This window comes from Podospora pseudocomata (assembly GCF_035222375.1).
Source record: "Podospora pseudocomata strain CBS 415.72m chromosome 1 map unlocalized CBS415.72m_1, whole genome shotgun sequence".
Taxonomy (NCBI): Eukaryota; Fungi; Ascomycota; class Sordariomycetes; order Sordariales; family Podosporaceae; genus Podospora; species Podospora pseudocomata.
Window position 1 is genome coordinate 7,380,896 of NW_026946363.1, and position 17,768 is coordinate 7,398,663.

The 17,768-nt window shown below is 52.5% G+C and overlaps 7 protein-coding genes across 7 annotated transcripts; 4 read left to right on the forward strand and 3 right to left on the reverse strand.

Moving 5' to 3' along the window:
- Positions 1-243: 243 nt before the first annotated feature.
- Positions 244-3,971, reverse strand: QC762_123460 (uncharacterized protein). Its single transcript, XM_062886765.1, has 2 exons — positions 1,271-3,971; positions 244-1,217 (listed from the first exon to the last, which is right to left on the reverse strand). The coding sequence occupies exons 1-2, from the start codon at positions 1,520-1,522 to the stop codon at positions 384-386; spliced, it is 1,086 nt and encodes a 361-aa protein (XP_062749914.1). The 5' UTR covers positions 1,523-3,971; the 3' UTR covers positions 244-383.
- QC762_0024260 (uncharacterized protein) lies at positions 3,592-4,199 on the forward strand (the record flags this gene model as incomplete). Its single annotated transcript, XM_062883131.1, has 2 exons — positions 3,592-3,779; positions 3,920-4,199. The coding sequence occupies 2 exons, from the start codon at positions 3,592-3,594 to the stop codon at positions 4,197-4,199; spliced, it is 468 nt and encodes a 155-aa protein (XP_062749915.1).
- Positions 4,200-4,803: 604 nt separating this feature from the next.
- CYS14 (Photosystem I iron-sulfur center) lies at positions 4,804-7,560 on the forward strand (the record flags this gene model as incomplete). Its single annotated transcript, XM_062886766.1, has 4 exons — positions 4,804-5,050; positions 5,104-5,249; positions 5,309-5,855; positions 5,915-7,560. The coding sequence occupies 4 exons, from the start codon at positions 4,804-4,806 to the stop codon at positions 7,360-7,362; spliced, it is 2,388 nt and encodes a 795-aa protein (XP_062749916.1). The 3' UTR covers positions 7,363-7,560.
- A 101-nt stretch (positions 7,561-7,661) lies between these two features.
- QC762_123480 (uncharacterized protein) lies at positions 7,662-8,686 on the forward strand (the record flags this gene model as incomplete). Its single annotated transcript, XM_062886767.1, has 2 exons — positions 7,662-8,090; positions 8,145-8,686. The coding sequence occupies exons 1-2, from the start codon at positions 8,027-8,029 to the stop codon at positions 8,684-8,686; spliced, it is 606 nt and encodes a 201-aa protein (XP_062749917.1). The 5' UTR covers positions 7,662-8,026.
- Positions 8,687-9,171: 485 nt separating this feature from the next.
- Positions 9,172-12,337, forward strand: ctf18 (Chromosome transmission fidelity protein 18; the record flags this gene model as incomplete). Its single annotated transcript, XM_062886768.1, has 2 exons — positions 9,172-11,678; positions 11,746-12,337. The coding sequence occupies 2 exons, from the start codon at positions 9,172-9,174 to the stop codon at positions 12,194-12,196; spliced, it is 2,958 nt and encodes a 985-aa protein (XP_062749918.1). The 3' UTR covers positions 12,197-12,337.
- A 760-nt stretch (positions 12,338-13,097) lies between these two features.
- QC762_0024300 (uncharacterized protein) lies at positions 13,098-13,769 on the reverse strand (the record flags this gene model as incomplete). The annotated part of the gene is made up of 1 exon (XM_062883132.1): positions 13,098-13,769. The coding sequence occupies one exon, from the start codon at positions 13,767-13,769 to the stop codon at positions 13,098-13,100; it is 672 nt and encodes a 223-aa protein (XP_062749919.1).
- Positions 13,770-15,155: 1,386 nt separating this feature from the next.
- Positions 15,156-17,145, reverse strand: QC762_123500 (uncharacterized protein). The gene is made up of 2 exons (XM_062886769.1): positions 16,254-17,145; positions 15,156-16,196 (listed from the first exon to the last, which is right to left on the reverse strand). Exons 1-2 carry the CDS (start codon positions 16,526-16,528, stop codon positions 15,353-15,355), a joined length of 1,119 nt encoding a protein of 372 aa, XP_062749920.1. The 5' UTR covers positions 16,529-17,145; the 3' UTR covers positions 15,156-15,352.
- Positions 17,146-17,768: the final 623 nt, after the last annotated feature.

Genomic DNA, 17,768 nt, shown 5'->3' on the forward strand with positions numbered 1-17,768 from the left:
GAGAGCAAAGTCAGCGATGGATACGAGAAAGATCTTCAAAGCTGATTTAAGTAGGTTATAACGATATACTACTGGAAGCATGTCTCGAACAGTGTGCATCAAATCATTCTTAGACGGCATTGAAAGATGCTCGACAGGGTCCGAAACGCAGATAGCAGGTCTTGTGGAATAGATCCAAAACGAGCTTTAGAAGGCGGACAAATGAGTATGTGAAAACAGGCTTGAAATGTTGAAATGGCAGCGAGGGGACTCGCCAACGTCACTGCAAGTCTTGTTCCATTATTCATTATCCGTCATGGTATACTGGACTCATGACAGTCAAAACCTCATCAAGCCACGATGCGCTTAACCGCACCGTTGTGGATCTGATATAAAGATGACCACTACTCTTTCGCTTCATCTTCTGGCTCCTCCACCGGCGGGGTCTTTTCCTGGCCATGTTCCTCCTTCTGACATCGACACTTTTGTGCTGACTTCTGTTCAAGTTCCCGCAGCTTCTTTGTCATGCCGACATTCTCTTCCTTGAGCTTTCTGATAAAACCAATAGCCATCTCGACCACATCTAGCTTGCTGCTCGGGACGCCTGGCCGGATAAGCAGCTCATTGTCTGGTAGTAGCATGTCGTCCCGATCACTTTCCGAAGGTAGGAGCTTCTGAATCTCTCGTATTGCAAGTGTCAACCGATTCCGCCGTGTCTTCTCGGATAGTTTGTGTGCGATGCGCTTCGAATGGACCTTCTCCGCAGTGAACTCCTCGCCTTGAGGTAAGGCGAAGTTTGTGGCACCATTTCCATGGTTCAAAACCATAGGATCATGACTCGGCTGAGCACAGAAAATATTGGTGCTCGTGAAATCGAACAGATCTGGGCTTGATTCGTTGGGTTGACTGTCGGACATGATGGTTTGAGGAACGACTGGCACGACAGGCAATCTAGTGGGTTTGGTGATACGATGTGCACTTCGTCGCCTGGCTTTGTGTGTGGCGTTCCATGTTGACAGAGGCGGGCAGAATTCTTCAACACTGTCGTGCTGACTTTGATTGGAATCGGAATCTTCCTCGGTGGTTGACCGCCGTGGGGGGGCGTTCCATTGAAGATACCCCGGGGACTGTTCTGAAGACGCACGAAATAGGTCCCATTCGGCTTGAACAGGGGAAGTTGTCTGCCGAAAGGAAGGATGTAATATGGGTAACTCGATCGATCCGGCGTGAATAGAAATCTATAGCCAGGGGTTTAGCATGCCAACAACAATCAGCCAACTTGAAAACATACTTGCTGACGATGAAGCAACGAGCGTTGTTGGTTCATCCATCCTTGTGGCCACAGAGATGTGCTATTTGACTCGAAATTCTCTATCTTCGACAGACCAGCTTCTGCAAAGTCAAGATTGATGGGAGGAAAATGTGCGATATCCTGCTGGCCAGGCCATTCTGAAGGGGAGTCCCTCGGGTCGTCCAAGTGCCTCTCTGGGAACGAGCTGTCAGGCCCTGAATCAGGGCGATAGACCGCAAGGCTGGGATGCATGTTGGAGTAAGACGAGCGACGTCACCAGGGTATTCGCCGTTAATTCCAGTCGCGTCCGTTGAGTCCAGGTTCCAGTAACTGTGCATGGACAATGCGAATAATATCGGTGATGCACAGGCGTGTTCCAGTGGGTTACATGCCGGGTCATGTATGCAAGAAGAAGGCTGTCGTGCATACCGTGCGCTTGTTGCGTCTGTTGCCTAACTCGCGATTGATGGACTCCAGCACACCATCTCTGGGAAGCGGTTTGGGCTGATCATCATCAGAGAGATGCGAAGGGTATAAGTCTAGGCTACTCCAATTCACCGAGGCTCGGTCCGTTGTAGTTCCGGGCTGTACAATGAGTGCCCCCATTGCGGTGGCGTTGGCTGGCAATGCAGAATAGACGCTCACAGGGAAGAAAGGAAGCGATGGTCTGCAAAGATTGGCAGCAAGTTGGGGGAGCCAAGAGCATTCACGTAAAGAGAACGTAAAGGCTTGGGACAGCCGGTTGCAATAGGTGGGCAGCATCGTGGTCCTTGTTCATTCCAACAAGCCGAAAAGGGTTTGTTCACCTCGCATCGCGTTAGAAGGCGTGCTCAGCGCCACGGCAGCCCCTGTTCCTGACTGGATAGTCTTGGACGCTAGCTCATTTCCACCACCACCCTCTAAACATGATGACTGCGTTCCACCTTGAAGCGTGAAGCATCATTGCTTTTGGGATCTGCTGCAGTACCGGCAGCTCGCTTTCCACGCCCCATCGGCCTAAACCTTGATTTTGGAGACGAGCCATGTCCAGAGTGCCGGGAACGGTCCAGACTCTTGAAGTATTGACTTGGCTCGCTTGTTCGACAAAAGGCTTGCTCCAGATCCAGGCCACAGTAGAACCCACTGACAAGCTGATTGAGAACCACTCCACGCCCTTTGGTATCTGGTGATCGTTTCGCTTGGTGATGTCTGAAAATGTTGAGGGTGATGGTGCTTGGCAGCTCGTCTCCCAGAAACAAAAAGCTCAGGAGTGCCCCCATGTCCTAAGACATCTCATAACGCACCCTTCCCACCAACACACCATTGTGACTGACGTCTCCGCGGCCCTTCCACGATGCACACTTCACAGACTGAGCAGCAGAAGGCCGGATGCCACCGTCATCATATTGCCACCTGCATCTTCCTTTCCCATCGCGGCCGCCCGTCAGTTCTTTTTTGTTGATCAGTATTTCCGTCATCTTCATCACTCCCACATCCTGTCGTTCGATAACAAAGCGGAAGAGCTGACCATCGTTCCATTCCAAGGGTTCGCTGATTTTTCTCAGTCTCGGGCGAGAAGCAGCTTGGCGAGAGACGCCAGGCGTTTGGTCCGTAGCAACATCACCGACCCCTCAAATCCCCAACTTCATACCGTCATCTCACACTCTTCCAATGGCTGTGGACTCAGTCATGTAATCCTCGATTCTCCAATTCTGCAATCGAACCATTCTGTTGGACCCGGCTCACTGATGCGGTGTGCGTGAGCTTGTGAGCTGGTTGAAGGGAACGCTGGCGGCATGCTGGTGGACGCCCGGCTGGGTGTTCATTCGTCGTGATGGATTGCGCAAGAGAATCCCTGAAATGTCGTCATTCGTAAAGGTGGGCGGGTCTGGCCTTTTGTGCTTTTTGGGCGGATGGAGTTCCGTGTGCGTCCCCCACACTGCCTAACGCGATTCAGCCTAGCCCACATGTGAATTTGAGGCAAGGAGAGAGGGGGGTGATTTTCATGAGACAATCGAGAGTCGAGAGAGCATCGATCGTCCTGTGTGACGAGAACAAAAATGCTAGGAAAATAGACATATGTTGAGACAGTTAGATGAAGATGAGAGAAGATGTCTAACCAACTGTAGAAGACACAAGGGGTGGAGAGCAAGCACCTTCCTTTAAGAGCAGTGGGCAGGGTGTCCTGGCCAATCATATCAAAGGCCCCACCTACCCCACGCCCCGTCAAACAGCCCCAAACACTGACAGCAACTCCACGCCATCGACGCGAAAGTGAGACCAGCACGTCTTCACCAGCCAAGACGATAGCAAACACCAGAAAAATCGTGGCGTCCTCCAGCATGCGCTTCACAATCGACCAGAAGCACGGAATCCCCCTAGTCCAGATGATTTGGTCCAGTGTCACAGACAAGCTTCCTGGGGAAAGTCTTGGTCCCGCCATGGCGTCCGGGACCTCGACGATGCCCAGAAATTTGTGCCATTGTCTGACGTCTGCCGAGCCACTGTTGACAACGACATTTGAAGATTTGTTAGTTGTATAGGCAGAGAAGATGTAAATACAAAGGGGGTTCTTGAGGGTGTCTTCGAAGACTTTGAAAGACGCAAAGCATTTATTAGTTCTTTATGTCTTTCCCATCCTGAGTATGCCGCTGACACGTTCGACCCTAGCGTAGGGCGCCCCTGTGCAGCAATAGAGCCGAGCGATCAACGGGAAATCGGCAAGGAGGACCTTGGTGACGGCAACGGATGCAAAATCTTGCAAAGAAACCACTTGTTCCCCGGCAAATACACCAACCATGACCCGCCAAATGACAGGCTTTGCTATGGCGTGCGAATTGGGGCAGCGGAGCTCTGCCAAAACCCCGGAAATACGGTCACTAATCAAGGAATCCCCGTAATCGACATGGCAAAAATATCTGTACCGCAAGACCGAGTCTCCATTGCTTAGGAGCCCCTCTAGCGGTCTCGGAGAAGCCAGGCGACATGACTCCACCCACTAACATCCGATACACACATCAATGTCATCGATGCCGCTGCAATGGACAGAGCAGGGTCCAGCACCCAGAGATGGGATAGCAACACAAAAAGGGGGACTGGTCCGTCTCTCATCAATTCCACCACGACGGTCTTTGCCGCCTTTTTGCAGCTTGTACTTCCTATCACAGAAACATAGTGGGATTCCTGCATTGGGGTGTGTCATCGTCTCCCGCGCTTCAGGTGGATCAGCAACCACCGAAAAGCGAGCGATCCCACTGCCCTCCACGAAACTGAGCCCTTCTAGTGGGTTTAAACACCTCAGCATCTGAGCTCGTGCTCGATTATCGGATCCCAGACCCTGGCTGCACCCCTGTCTACCGACGCCATCTGCTGCACGTTCGCCTACCGTGGGCCCAAGAGACTACCAGAAGACGCACTCCAGCTCATACCGATTATCGCTCACACGTTTTCCTGATTGAGCGGAGCGGCCGGGGATTCTCAAGATATAAGACTTCCCCAGCGTCCGTTTCCTTCCGCTGCTTGATCCCAGACCCACAGCCATCCGGACATCAACCATGGCTCACAACACCACCGCCAGTCGTGTGAAGCGATTCCTTGGGATCCGTCCCGAGGATGAGCTCCATGACGCCGACTTTTACGACGATGGACTCTACCTCGAGTCTGAACCCTCGGCCAAGGAGGCTCTGGCTCATCTGGTGCCCACCGCTGACGGAATCAAACACTACTTCAGGGAGCTGTTTCCGTTCTGGGGCTGGATATTTCACTACAATTTGACATGGTTACTCGGAGATCTCATTGCTGGTAAGCACTGCCTGCCAGTCACTGATTCAGCTGTGTCTGACAAACCTTCCCAGGCATCACTGTCGGGTTTGTTGTTGTCCCTCAGGGTATGGCCTACGCTGGTTTGGCCAATCTGCCCCCCGAGTTCGGATTGTACACCAGCTTCGTGGGATTTTTCCTCTACTGGGCCTTTGCCACCTCAAAGGATATCACAATCGGCGTGAGTTCTTCTGATATCACTTTTGACTTTATGATCAAGAGGCTGACACAAAATTCTAGACCGTTGCAGTGATGTCCACTATTGTTGGAAACATCATACTCGACATCCGAGCAACACAGCCTGAACTCGAGGCTGAGGTCATTGCACGAGCTCTGGCTTTGATTTCAGGCGTGATTCTGCTGTTTATTGGACTTACCAGACTCGGTTTCATCGTCGAATTCATTCCGCTCACAGCTATCGGCGCCTTCATGACTGGTTCTGCCATCAGTATCGCCGCTGGACAGGTGCCGACAATGATGGGAATTTCGACTGTCAAGACTCGCGAGGAGACATACAAAGTCATTATCAACACCCTCAAACACCTGGGCGATACCAGGCTTGATGCTGCAATGGGGTTGTCGGCCTTGTTCGGTCTTTACTTTATCCGCTGGTTTTGCGGCTTCATGGGCCAACGCAGCCCCACCAGATCCAAGATGTGGTTCTTCATATCCACCCTCCGCATGGCATTCATCGTCATCTTGTACATTCTCGTGAGCTGGTTGGTCAACAGAGGCGTGTCGGATGCGAAGAATGCCAAGTTCAAGATTCTCGGCAATGTCCCAAGTGGTAAGTGGCTACGTTTGACAATATTCCTCAGAGATTTAGCTGACTTGTGTCGTGTCCAGGTTTCCAACATGTTGGTGCTCCTGAAATCAACACTGAGATCTTGTCCGCCATCGCACCTCATCTTCCGGTCACCGTTATCGTCCTTCTGATCGAGCACATCGCGATTTCAAAGTCTTTTGGGCGTGTCAACAACTACATGATCAACCCTTCGCAGGAGCTGGTGGCTATAGGTTTCAGCAATGTCTTTGGGCCATTCCTCGGAGGCTATCCGGCCACCGGTTCGTTTTCGCGTACAGCCATCAAGGCAAAGGCTGGCGTCAGAACCCCCCTCGCCGGCATCTTTACAGCCGTCATTGTGCTACTGGCACTCTACGCGCTCACATCGGTTTTCTTCTACATTCCTTCGGCATCTTTGGCAGCAATCATCATCCACGCTGTCGGTGATCTTATCACACCTCCGCGGGAGGTGTACAAATACTGGCAGACATCGCCTCTCGAAGTTGTTATCTTCTTCGCCGGCGTGTTTGTTTCCATCTTCACCTCCATTGAAAATGGTATCTATGTCACAATCGCTGCGTCTGGGGCTGTTTTGCTTTGGAGGATTGCCAAAAGCCCAGGTAGCTTTCTGGGCCGTGTTCAGCTGCAGCACGCCAGCCGGGACAGTATCCTCAAGAAGGAGAATGTCGACCAATCTGCCCTGGATGGCGAGAAGCATTCGGCGTACCTTGATCTCGGCCGCCGTGACCAATCCAACCCGCAGGTCCCCATCACATCACCGTACCCGGGCGTCTTCATTTACCGATTCAACGAAGGTCTGAACTACGTCAACTGCGCACGACACTTGGACAAGATGACGGTGTATATCTACAAGCACACTCGAAGGACGCAGCTCAACAAGTACGACAAAATCGGCGATCGCCCCTGGAATGATCCAGGCCCGCGTCGCGGTCAGGTTGTGGACACTGAGGAGATTGCTTCCAAGCCCAAGCTCAAGGCCATCATCCTTGATTTCAGCGCTGTAAACGCCATTGATGTGACTGCCGCCCAGGCTCTTGTCGATCTCAGGACTCAGTTCAACAAGTACACAGATCCCGAGGTTGTGGAGTGGTATTTTGCGGGTGTGACAAACCGGTGGACCAAGCGGGCGCTTGTCGCAGCTGGGTTTGGAGTTGACAGAGGCCATGGCGTTGAAAGGGCAGGGGGGGCCCGGGAGGATGTTGTGGCCGTTGCCGGGGTTGATCCGGATGTCACTGTTGGGAGGAAGGAGAAGGAAAGAGGGTCAGGGGATGTGGACTTGGAGGCTGGTCACGCTGGCTCTGGTGAGAAGCGTGATGAGATTGCACCCGTCTCTTCTGGCGAATCGAGACCAAGTGGGAAAAGATTGGCGCCGATCTATGGTGTCAATAGGCCATATTTCCACATTGATGTTGAGACTGCGGTTGCAAGCGTGGTGAGAAATCTGGAGAGAAGAAGGGACACGGAAGACTCTAGCTTGGAGGTTTTCTAGATGAAGAGCGGGTCTTGGTTGGCTTTTTGATTTTGTTTGGCAAGGCGTTGGTTGGGATATAATGACATGATGGGATATGATGATACCTGAAATTGCGGTAGATAATGGATCTGAACATGGCTTTTGATTACCTATTTATTCGAACGGAATGGTCTCGACGTGATGTGACGTTTACCACACCAACATGAGCATGATGAGCAACTCAAATGGTAGTTGAAACGCTTTGGTTCTTGTTGGAGGCTCGTGCATATGCACCTAGACAACCAAATTCGGTCCCGAACCATAGTCGTGAGAATCGCGGCACTACCTTGCTTTTATTGCCATGTACCCAAGATGACAGCCGAAAGATATCGAGATCGACCCGCGCCTCCTCTCTACATCGGGTTGCGGCTACCCCTCCAACGTCTGAACCTTATTTCCATTCGTGATTACTCAGCCGAGCTGGTATGCGGTTTGGTAGATGTCGTGTCGAATCATGATGGCGGGGTACCGGAATGTTGTCCTTTGTGTGCAACCCACGAGTCCACCTATCAGGTGTCACGGCATGTCCGCTCTACTTGACCAATTCTCGTACCATAACCTCCGCAGTTCAACCTCGACCCCCCATCTCACTTCGGTTTGAATTTCATGTCAGCAGCATTACCAGATTCAGCCAGCTTTCAAGATGCCTTTCGCGCTCCAGCCCATTGCCCAGTGGACGGCCATTTTTGGCCCGGCTGTTTTCACCGGTCAGCTCATCCCCGTCCCATTTCAATCACACCCACGATGCTAACTTTCTTGAGGAATCACACTAACTCACTCCACAACCCTCTCACTCCTCGCCACATCTCCTGTCTTATCTCCCCCAACAGAGGAGAAACTTCTTGCTAAGCAATGGCATCTCATCTACCGCCAGGGCCCGAGCTGGGTGCCTCCTATCATCAACTCCGCCGCGCTCTCCAATGTCTACCTCTGGTATAATCACTCCCAAACTCGACTTCAGGGAGGGCTCTATCTGCTTTCTGCTGGGATTCTGTGGGGTACTCTCGCGGTGACGTTTTACTACTTTGAGACGGGGATCAACGGGGCGTGCAAATGGCGGCTGGCTAGGTTGTTGAAGGATGATGAGGGAACGGGGAAGATTGTAATCAAGGGGATGAAGAAGGGGTGGATTATTCCTAGTGTCAACGGGCATACTGCTTCTGAGGGGAGTAAGAAATGGGGGGAGGAGACGGGTATGAGGGAGTTGGTGATGGGGTGGGTGAGGAGAAATCAGTGGCGGTGGATTGCGGTTGGGGTTGCTGGGGGAATCAGTGGGTGGGCTAGTTTGGGGAGGTTCAGTTGAGGGGATGTGTGGGTGGGAGGGTTGATGTTTTCTCTTTGGGATGCAGTGGTAAGCAGTCGTGGTATAATCTTTCTGGGGTGATTCTGGTATCTTCTATGTAAAAGCCCGCTTCTCTTAAGAAACTGTTCTTTAATAATCATCAAACGGAAATGTGTTCGGGCAATTTTGACATCCTCTCAAAGATATGGATTGAGAAAGTCCTGAAGGTGCACTTACACGTAACTTTCGATCCATGATACATGGAAATTCATTTGACATACACCGGCCGGTCAGAGTGTGCACGGACCAACCACTACGACTGTCCCGCTTAATTGATCGCGTCGCGGGTCGCGAGTCCACTTTTTTGAGCGCGTCTTCCGCGCTCCCAAGACAACAGCGCAACGCAGTCTTGACAATTTGGAGCTGCGACAACTCATCACTATCTTTTTTACGTGCCATGTACTTTGGCAGCTCACCTGGGATATCAACACTCTTTCAAATCTACAATGATAGCCCCGTCGTCCCCAATTACCTTCCCGGCGAGCTCGTCTCCTGTCAAAGCCAAGAGACCTCGCCCAGCAGAACCACCGAAGCAGCACAAGCCCCGCGTTCTTGCTGGATTCCTCGCAGACGACGGTTCAGACGAAGACGACAATGACGACACTACACAACAGCCCTTGCCGAAGCGGCGAATGTTGGACTACGACACCCAGAATTCCGAAGTAACCGCGCATGATGGCAACGAGACTCAAGAGACAACGCCCCCAGAGAGCCAAGCGCCCCAGGAGTCGGAGGAAGAAGCAGAACGCTATGATCGTCTCTTTGGAACCCAAGTCACGCAAATCTTCCCTTCTCAGCCAACACAACCCTTGCCCGATTTTCTTCAGGATGACGAGTTCGTTCCCGCCCCCTACGGCATGTCAACATGCTCCGGAAAAACGATCCCGATCCGCGAGCGCAAACCTACCGAGTCCATTTCCTACGCAACAATGGTAGCGGCACGGTCCCGAACAAAAGAAGGCCGCGCAAAGAAGAGCTATTTTGGTATCGACATACACAGTCTCATGGACAAGGCCGCTCAGGAGCTTGCGAAGCCACGGAAGAAGACGACGGCGCCCATTGCGCCCCCTGTACACCCAGACGAGCCACTGCTGTCCGTTGAACCCCAAGCGCAGCCGAAAAAGCAACGGCGGACACTTCTCTGGACCGAGAAATACAGAGCCCGGAACTTTATGGACCTCGTCGGCGATGACCTGACAAATCGTCAAGTGCTACGCTGGCTCAAGAAATGGGATCCAATCGTCTTTCCTAACACAGCCAAGACTCGTCCTTCTGCTCGCCGTCAACAGCAGCAACAAGGTCAGGAAGAGGAGGAACGGTTGCACCGCAAAATTCTCGTGCTCCATGGTCCACCAGGTCTCGGCAAGACGACGCTGGCACACGTGTGTGCCCGGCAGGCTGGATACGACGTTCTCGAGATCAATGCAAGTGACGACAGAAGCAAAGATGTAGTCAAGGGGCGCATCCGGACAACCTTGGGAACCGAAACAGTCAGAACTCTTGAGAACAAGAAGGCGGGAGAGACCGGGAAAAGAGACAAGATTGCGCGGCCAATCTGTGTGGTTGTGGATGAGGTGGACGGCGTGGTTTCTGGATCCGGAGCAGGTGGTGAAGTAGGGTTTGTTAGGGCGCTTATTGATCTTGTCACTACCGATCAGAAGAATTCTTCGGGACAGGGAGGAGGGAAGAAGAAGAAAGGGGATGATTTCCGCCAGATGAGGCCGCTCATCCTGATTTGCAACGACGTCTACCATCCTTCTCTTAGGCCACTCAGACAATCTGGTTTGGCAGAGGTTATCCATGTGGGGAAACCCACTGTTGAAGCCGTGGTGACCAGGTTGAAGGCTGTTTTCGAGAAGGAGGGGATTCCCTGTGACCGGGATGCCGCACGAAAGCTATGTGAGGCTGCTTGGGGAATGACCAGTGGGCAAGATGTTCGGAAGGGTGCAGAAAGTACGGCCGAGGGAGATTTGAGAGGTGTCATGGTGGTGGGAGAATGGGTTGCCGGAAGGCTCAAAGCAACCTCAAAACAAGCCACGCCTTCTCTTACCCGACAATGGATAGACCAAAATGTCATTCAAGATCTAGCTCATGGAGGAGGAGGCGCCAGAGGCATTGGTCGCGGCGGCGTCAGAGAAATCGTCAACCGCATCTTCCAAGAAGGCGCTGGCTTCCCCAAACAGAGCCTCCCCGTCGCCGCGAAGAAGAATGCTCTTCACGAGCAACCGCAGGCCCAGCTAGGCATCTCTGAACAAACCAAGAAATATGCCATGTCTCGCCTGCGTGAGATGATTGACACGAGCGGTGAGGTTGACCGGATCATGACAGAGATCTTCCTCGAATACCCCAACCGCGACTTCAACGACGACTCCTTCCTGACCAAGCCCGACATCGCCTACGAATGGATGCACTTCCACGATACCTGCTCCTCCCGCATTTTCTCGGCCCAAGAGTGGGAGCTAGCGCAATACATCTCCCAACCCGTCCTGGCATGCCACCACCTCTTTGCCTCCGCGCGTCGTCACCAGCCGGCTGCGCACGAAAGGAAATGGGGTGAAGACGACCCCAACGAGGCACCTCCCCTCCCCTTCTCCGGCCCCAGGGCCGACTACGAGGCGCGCGAGGCAGAAAAGCTCAACCGCGCCATCCTCCAGGGGATCCAGGACTCTTTACCGCCCTCACTATCACGATCCTTCCGCAGCCCAGAAGACATCGCCACCGATTTCCTTCCTTATCTCGTCCGCTTGGTGTCACCAGATGTAAAGCCTGTCGTTATTGGGGGGAGCGACAAGACCGGTTCCATCGCGAGCGTCAGGCGAGAGGGCGAAAAGGCCATGGTGAGAAGAGCAGCCAACGTGCTGGCCGAGGTTGGGATTCAGTTACACAAAGGCAAGATTGAAGACGGTAGTGGCGGGTTGGTGGGCAGGACGACGTGGGTGTACCGGATGGAGCCGTGAGTTTTTGCCCCTTTTTCTTGGCCCCACTTTTACCACAGTACACACGCTGACATTTTGATACAGAGACTTGGATACCTTGGCCACCTTCGAGACGGCGTCTGCCTCCCAGTTCCTTTTTTCCCAAGCACCACCGACACGATATGCCGTCCGCCAAGTGTTGGATCAGGAGCTGGCCAAGACGATTGCCGCAAGAGAAACAGCCTCTCGCCAGGCACGGCTCAGAGCCGGCGGCGGTATCATCCCCCATATTGATGACAACAACAAGGAAAATACCCCTGATCATCTACAAAAGCTGGAGATGTTAAAGCAGCAGGACAAGATAGCAGTCAAGAAGGACTTTTTCGGGAGGATTATTGTGCTCAAGCCGGTGTTGAAAGATTCAAGTGGGAATGGAACGAAAAATACAGGGGCCGACGGGGAAAAGAAGGACAGGGTTTGGGTTACGTATCATGAAGGGATCAATAATGCTGTGAGGAAGCCGATAAGTTTGGAGGAGTTTTTGAGGGGGTTTTAGAAACTGTTGATATGCATACTTTTGTTGCTTGTTTACTGTACTTTTGAATGTTGTGCAAGCAGAGCGGTGCATAGCAGGCATGTAGCGTGAGGACTTCAGAGATTCTTGAAAGAAAGGCCTACTCGTAGCTGCCTTAGTGGCCCTTTGCACATTTGTATTGCATAGGAGTCTCTTTTCATGTACCAAGCGGGTGCATTTTGTCACAAAATTGCCGAGCTACCTCACATCTACATCTACAAATCCAGTGAAGCCTTAATGAGCTCCATATAACAAGAAGAAAAAAAGACGCAAGAAAAGAAACTACAAGTAAGATTACCCCCACCACCTTGGGCCTCAGTATTACGTTGTCTGACATGTCACTACCCCCAGCTCGCCAACAAATGTGACCATTCACCTTTCCTCCACTCCCATAGAATGACATTGCACCACTGGCAAATCAACAAGGGCCATCCATCTTTTCTCCACCCCCTCTCCACCCCGTCAACTTTCTGGTCTCCAAATTGCGGTCGCCTTGTCCATTCTAACATTCGGTCCGCAAATCCCTATTTTTTTTTTTTTTTTGAGTCCGTCCCAGTCTCCGGGATCTGCCAGGAACCCGAACAGAGACCTAACGGGTCCGCCAACAGAGAGGTCGTCATGTCCGGTACCCGTGAAAATGATCGAACGCTTTTAACCACTGCAACTCGCTTTGCTCTTCCAGTCTGTCGTCTCCTGTAGTCGGTCCTAGGATCCACTCGCCACTCCTGGTCAGCCAGCTGATGTCGCTATCAACATCCACGACCTCCAGCAGGACCAGCCGTTCTTCGGAATGGAGCTTTCTTATGAGAACCACCCCATCCTTTGGCGTAATTAATGGCCTTTGTGATCAAGCGTTTTGTCGGGTCGAGGTTGTAATGGTCATCTAAGAACATCCCCCAGTCGTCTTCAAAGACCAAATAATCTTGGTCCCGCAGAGCTCTAAGCAAAGACTATCCCCGTAGGGATACTTGCGGGGAGTGGGCGCTGTGAAGACCACGGGTAGTATGCTGTGGAAGGCCTGGTTGTCCGGGTTTGGAGACCAGCCATGAATCAATGGTCTTCGGAGAGTGGGAATACCCGAGGCGAGTGTCGAAGGGGACTTTGGTTTGACCACGAATTTGAAGTTTTGGCTCAAGTTGTCCACCTCCGGATTGAACCTGACAGCTGCGTTCTGGAGTTCAACTTCGCCATTATGCAGAAGTGAAGTGTGGAATCTTCTGCAGGCGTGAGCCCGAGCTTCTCTCGACACATGGTACAGGACCGAAGGTTGACGAACATGCCAACCAACTCGTGGATGGTAGTTGGTCCCCGGCCGGCGCAGCATCTTGAGCACATTCGCTCTCAATTCGTCGCGGGTCGCCCATGCCCAGGTATTACTCTCTGGATTGAAGCGCTCCTTTTTGCCAAGGAGGTTCCGGTCCATGATGTCTACCCCAACCAAGCGCGACTTGTCGCTGCCTTCCAAAGACATGAATTCGTCCCAAGCCCGGGCGCGGGTCTCGCCGGATAGATGCCAAAATCGACCAAAGCTAAGAGCCACTTCCGTCGAAGGCATTTTTGTTTCGGCGGAAAGGCCTAAATCACAGTAATTATAGAGTTCGACATGAGTAACACGCGTTTCTTCATATATCGTGCTGCGTCATGTTGGAGGACGTAAGGGGCTTACCGTGTCTTCTCAAGGCTGTGATTCAAAGTTAACAAGGCAGGAGCCAGGGGCCTTACTCTAGCTTGTAATCTGTCAGCTCCTGTCTCTCCAGGATGGAAAAGTCCCCCGAGCCGGGTCGGGCACTCAGGTGTGGCATTGAATATTTCGATTGAATTCTCGTGGCCTAAATGCGGGCGGAAGTATGGCGTATCGCAAGGGGACCCAACTGCATAATAAATGAATAAATAAATAAATGGCATTGAAGTCACTGAAGAAGAAGAATATCGATCCAAATGCGGATCTGTTCCTCTTACACGGCCTCGGAGCTGGCGCTATTCCCATTCTCCGTTCCAGAGACACAACCTCGTACCATGAAATTGTATCCTCTCACCGCTTCAGCCGCCGGCTTGACATTATGACGCGATTTGACACTAGTCGCCATATACATAATAGCATTTAGCACCACTAATTTGAAAGAAGAGCAATTTCCAACGTAAACACGTCACTGATCAAGAACATGCCGCAGGCTGAGAGCAGCGTATCAAACACAAATGCTACCACGGGCTGACGGGCGTTTGAATTATGTCGAAACACTGATAAAGTGCCCAGTCAACAAAACCATGAACCTCACTCTACGAGATAACCTGTCTCAACTGCTCCTTCGCCTAAACCGGCACGTGCATGATGACGAATCAAAGGGAAAAAAAATCAGGGAACCAGTATATGTGGGGAGATCTGCCATAAAGATGGTACCGCGGACTATGTAACGAACTTGGAGAAAACAGTACAGAGCCAAACCGGTGAACCTGTGATAACAAGTTCGGGATGAAATGCAGAGAAGCAGAAGTGAGTCCAGCACACTGCAAGTCGAATGTTCATTCTGTCTTTTGGGGTCTTGGTGATTCTCAGCTTCGTTCCAAGAAATTAACATACCCCGAGTACCTCCTCGGCGATCAAGATTCGACATGGACAAGGGACAGAGGTGGAACTAGAGAACAAATGCCGGACCCACAGGGTGTTCGCCGATGTGGAAGCTCCACAGGGTGAAGGTCCCCGTTGTTCGGCTGGCAGTTCCAGAAACAGTGGGCTCCGGGAGCAAGGGTCTCCTGCACAACCGAGTTTCTGTTCGGCGAGTGGTGAAGTGGAAGCTGAGATCCGGGATGTCGAGAAAAACGAAGGGCGGCTCATGGCTTGGGGCCAAAAGGGGATGATCGCCGCAAGCTCATGCCAGTGGTGGTTAAAACAGGATATCAGCGAAAACATCCAGACCAATCAGTGGGTTACCGTATACTTGCCAGAGGGAACTGTGGAATGGTGAAAGCCTGTCGGCCCTTGGGCACAAATTGAAGTAGCAGTATCCTATGTTGTAAGTAGAGATATAAATATACATGGGCCGCATGAGCCCGAATCTCAGCATGTACACAGAAAGAACCATATCCGAGAATTCCAAACTTGGGCAACTGTCCCACTACCCTCACTTGACCAACCCGACCTCAACCAATCAACAACCCCATCAACCCTCCCGCCGCAAACGTCGCCCCGACCGTCAAAAAACTCGACATCGACAGCAGTGAAATCCCCGAGATCCCATGCCCAGATGTGCAACCCCCAGCCATCCTCGACCCCAAGATCATCAAGAACCCACCCACCGCCGCGCTCAAGGGACTGACAACCACATCCGTCACTTCGCCAAACTTGGGGGCACCGTGCGAGAGGATATACGACCCAACAATAACACCCGCAGAGAACAGCATGTTCCTGTACTTCTCCGGCACCAGCTTTCCACCAAGCATCCACCCGCCGACTTCCTCATACGAAGTAGACATGCCGACCAGGCAACCCCTGACAACCAAGCTCAGCAGCTGCGCTCCGGCAATCAACATCCCGCCATAATAAGGAGGGATCTTGGCTTCTGGGCCAACTTCGGTGAATTTGGCTGCGGCAATAACGATGCCGACAAACATGGCCTCCAACCCAAGCAACAAAGTCCCCTTGCTGACCCCCAGAACCTCGTGGACTGTTGCTTTTGGTGATGGTGATGCCGAGCCAGCCTTTGGTGGTGTTGGACATTGGGTGAGCAGTGGCTTCAGGAACCCTGACCAGACTACACCGGCAAGGGAGGCACCGGCGAAGGCGTACACTCCTGACTTGACACCTACTCCCAGCTGGGCGAGGACTGTGCCGGGGCAGGCGCCGGAGAGCATCATTCCTGAGCCGAGGAGGATACCGCCTAGGATGTTGCCGTCGTAGGGGCCGAACAGCCCGAGGCTGGAGGCGGCACGGGGGACGAGGTTCGGATGGTTCGGTTGGAGGGCTTGGGCTATTGAGACGGTGGCTCTGAGGGGGTGTTAGCTTGAGATGTGAGGAGAGTGACGAAACCAGGAGTAGACGTACGCTGAACCGGCAGCCGCGGTGAGGAAGGTTTGGATCATGTGGAAGTTGGTGAAGTTGAGTTGTGAGATGATGACCGAAGGTTGGAATACTCCTGATGCTGTCAAGGCGGCACCAAAGGCGGCGCCTGTGAGGAGGGTGTTGATTTCTGACATTGCTCCTGTTTGTTCGGTTTGTTGTCTCTGTGAGCGAGAAGCACTTTCAGTTGTTGGTGTGTATGATGGCAAAAGTGATGAAGATTCGCCTGGCTGATTGTGACTTGGGAGAGAAGACGACATTGGGATGGAATGATCTTGAGATGACGAGCTAAAAATATTATACTGTTATGTTATGTCTGTGCCCTGATCCAGGCGGGTCTGTTCTTTAATATCGGCGGTTCGTTCATTCTGCGGGCTTCGGGGAACAGTCTTAACGGCGGCGGACGGACGTTCAGAAGGGTGGGAGTGTGGGGTATCAACGAACGTCACCTCTTCAGCCACCACACCACCATCCCAACCTGCGAAGTTGCTGCAGGGCATAGAATCAACGCAAGGGGCCAGCCTTGGTGGCGTGAGCATGCCATCCTGCCAGATGATTACGAATCCATCAGCGAATCGTGGGTAACTGTCAAAGCATCAACATGAGATGTTTGGTCAGTGGAGCACCTTTGCCATGACAGCTTCAACGTTACCGAGCTGACCGACACCTCCCGAGAACATGTCTATTTTGGTCAATGCAGGGACAAAATCCCGATCACAACCGTTGCCAACACGTGGGACTTTACCGGCTTCCAGAGCGAGCGAACCAGCAGTGCCCAGGCATGACGCACTGAGACAGCTTTTCCGCCGGGGACCAACCAGGGTATCGGGTGCTTCGAGAAGCAAAAGCAAAGCTGGGATTTCTTTGTGGGAAGAGGTGGTCGCCGATCGTGCACAGGCCATCCGGGGCGGGAACCGCATATCGGGGTCCAGTGGGTCTCAACCCCGGCAGCCCCCGAGAACCCGGGGCTCGGCAGTGGGCCCCTAGGTCGTATCTTATCCCCGGAGCTGACAAGCCTATGGCGTTCACATCGGCGAGCTGCATAAGCAATTGTGTCAGAGGCAGTGCAGTATATGAAACGGCATCCGGGCTTGGGTAGCTGTGAACTTGAGGTCCCCGACCCCAATGTTCCATTGTCATCATCACCGATATTCATGCATTACATCGACGCCGTTTTATGTCAGCAATTATCTCTGCTGCACTAGGGGATGGCGGCTTTACGCCTTGTGATCTCACGCAGGACCTCAAGAGGATGTCACGATGTATTGAAGTTGATCCCCGACCATGTACATGCCGGGACACATGCCCTTGCCTGGTCCCCGGCTCAGAGCCCTTCTCATGGAGCGACCAGGTGCTCCCGGATCTCGGTCATCTGGAGTTCTTCTTGTATGACGGTCGAAAGCTACGTCGGCGATTAATCCTCAGCCTGATGTTAGAATAAACTTGTCACAAATAAAAGCCAGAGGTGACTGCCCACCAGTTCATCCATTCTATTTCATC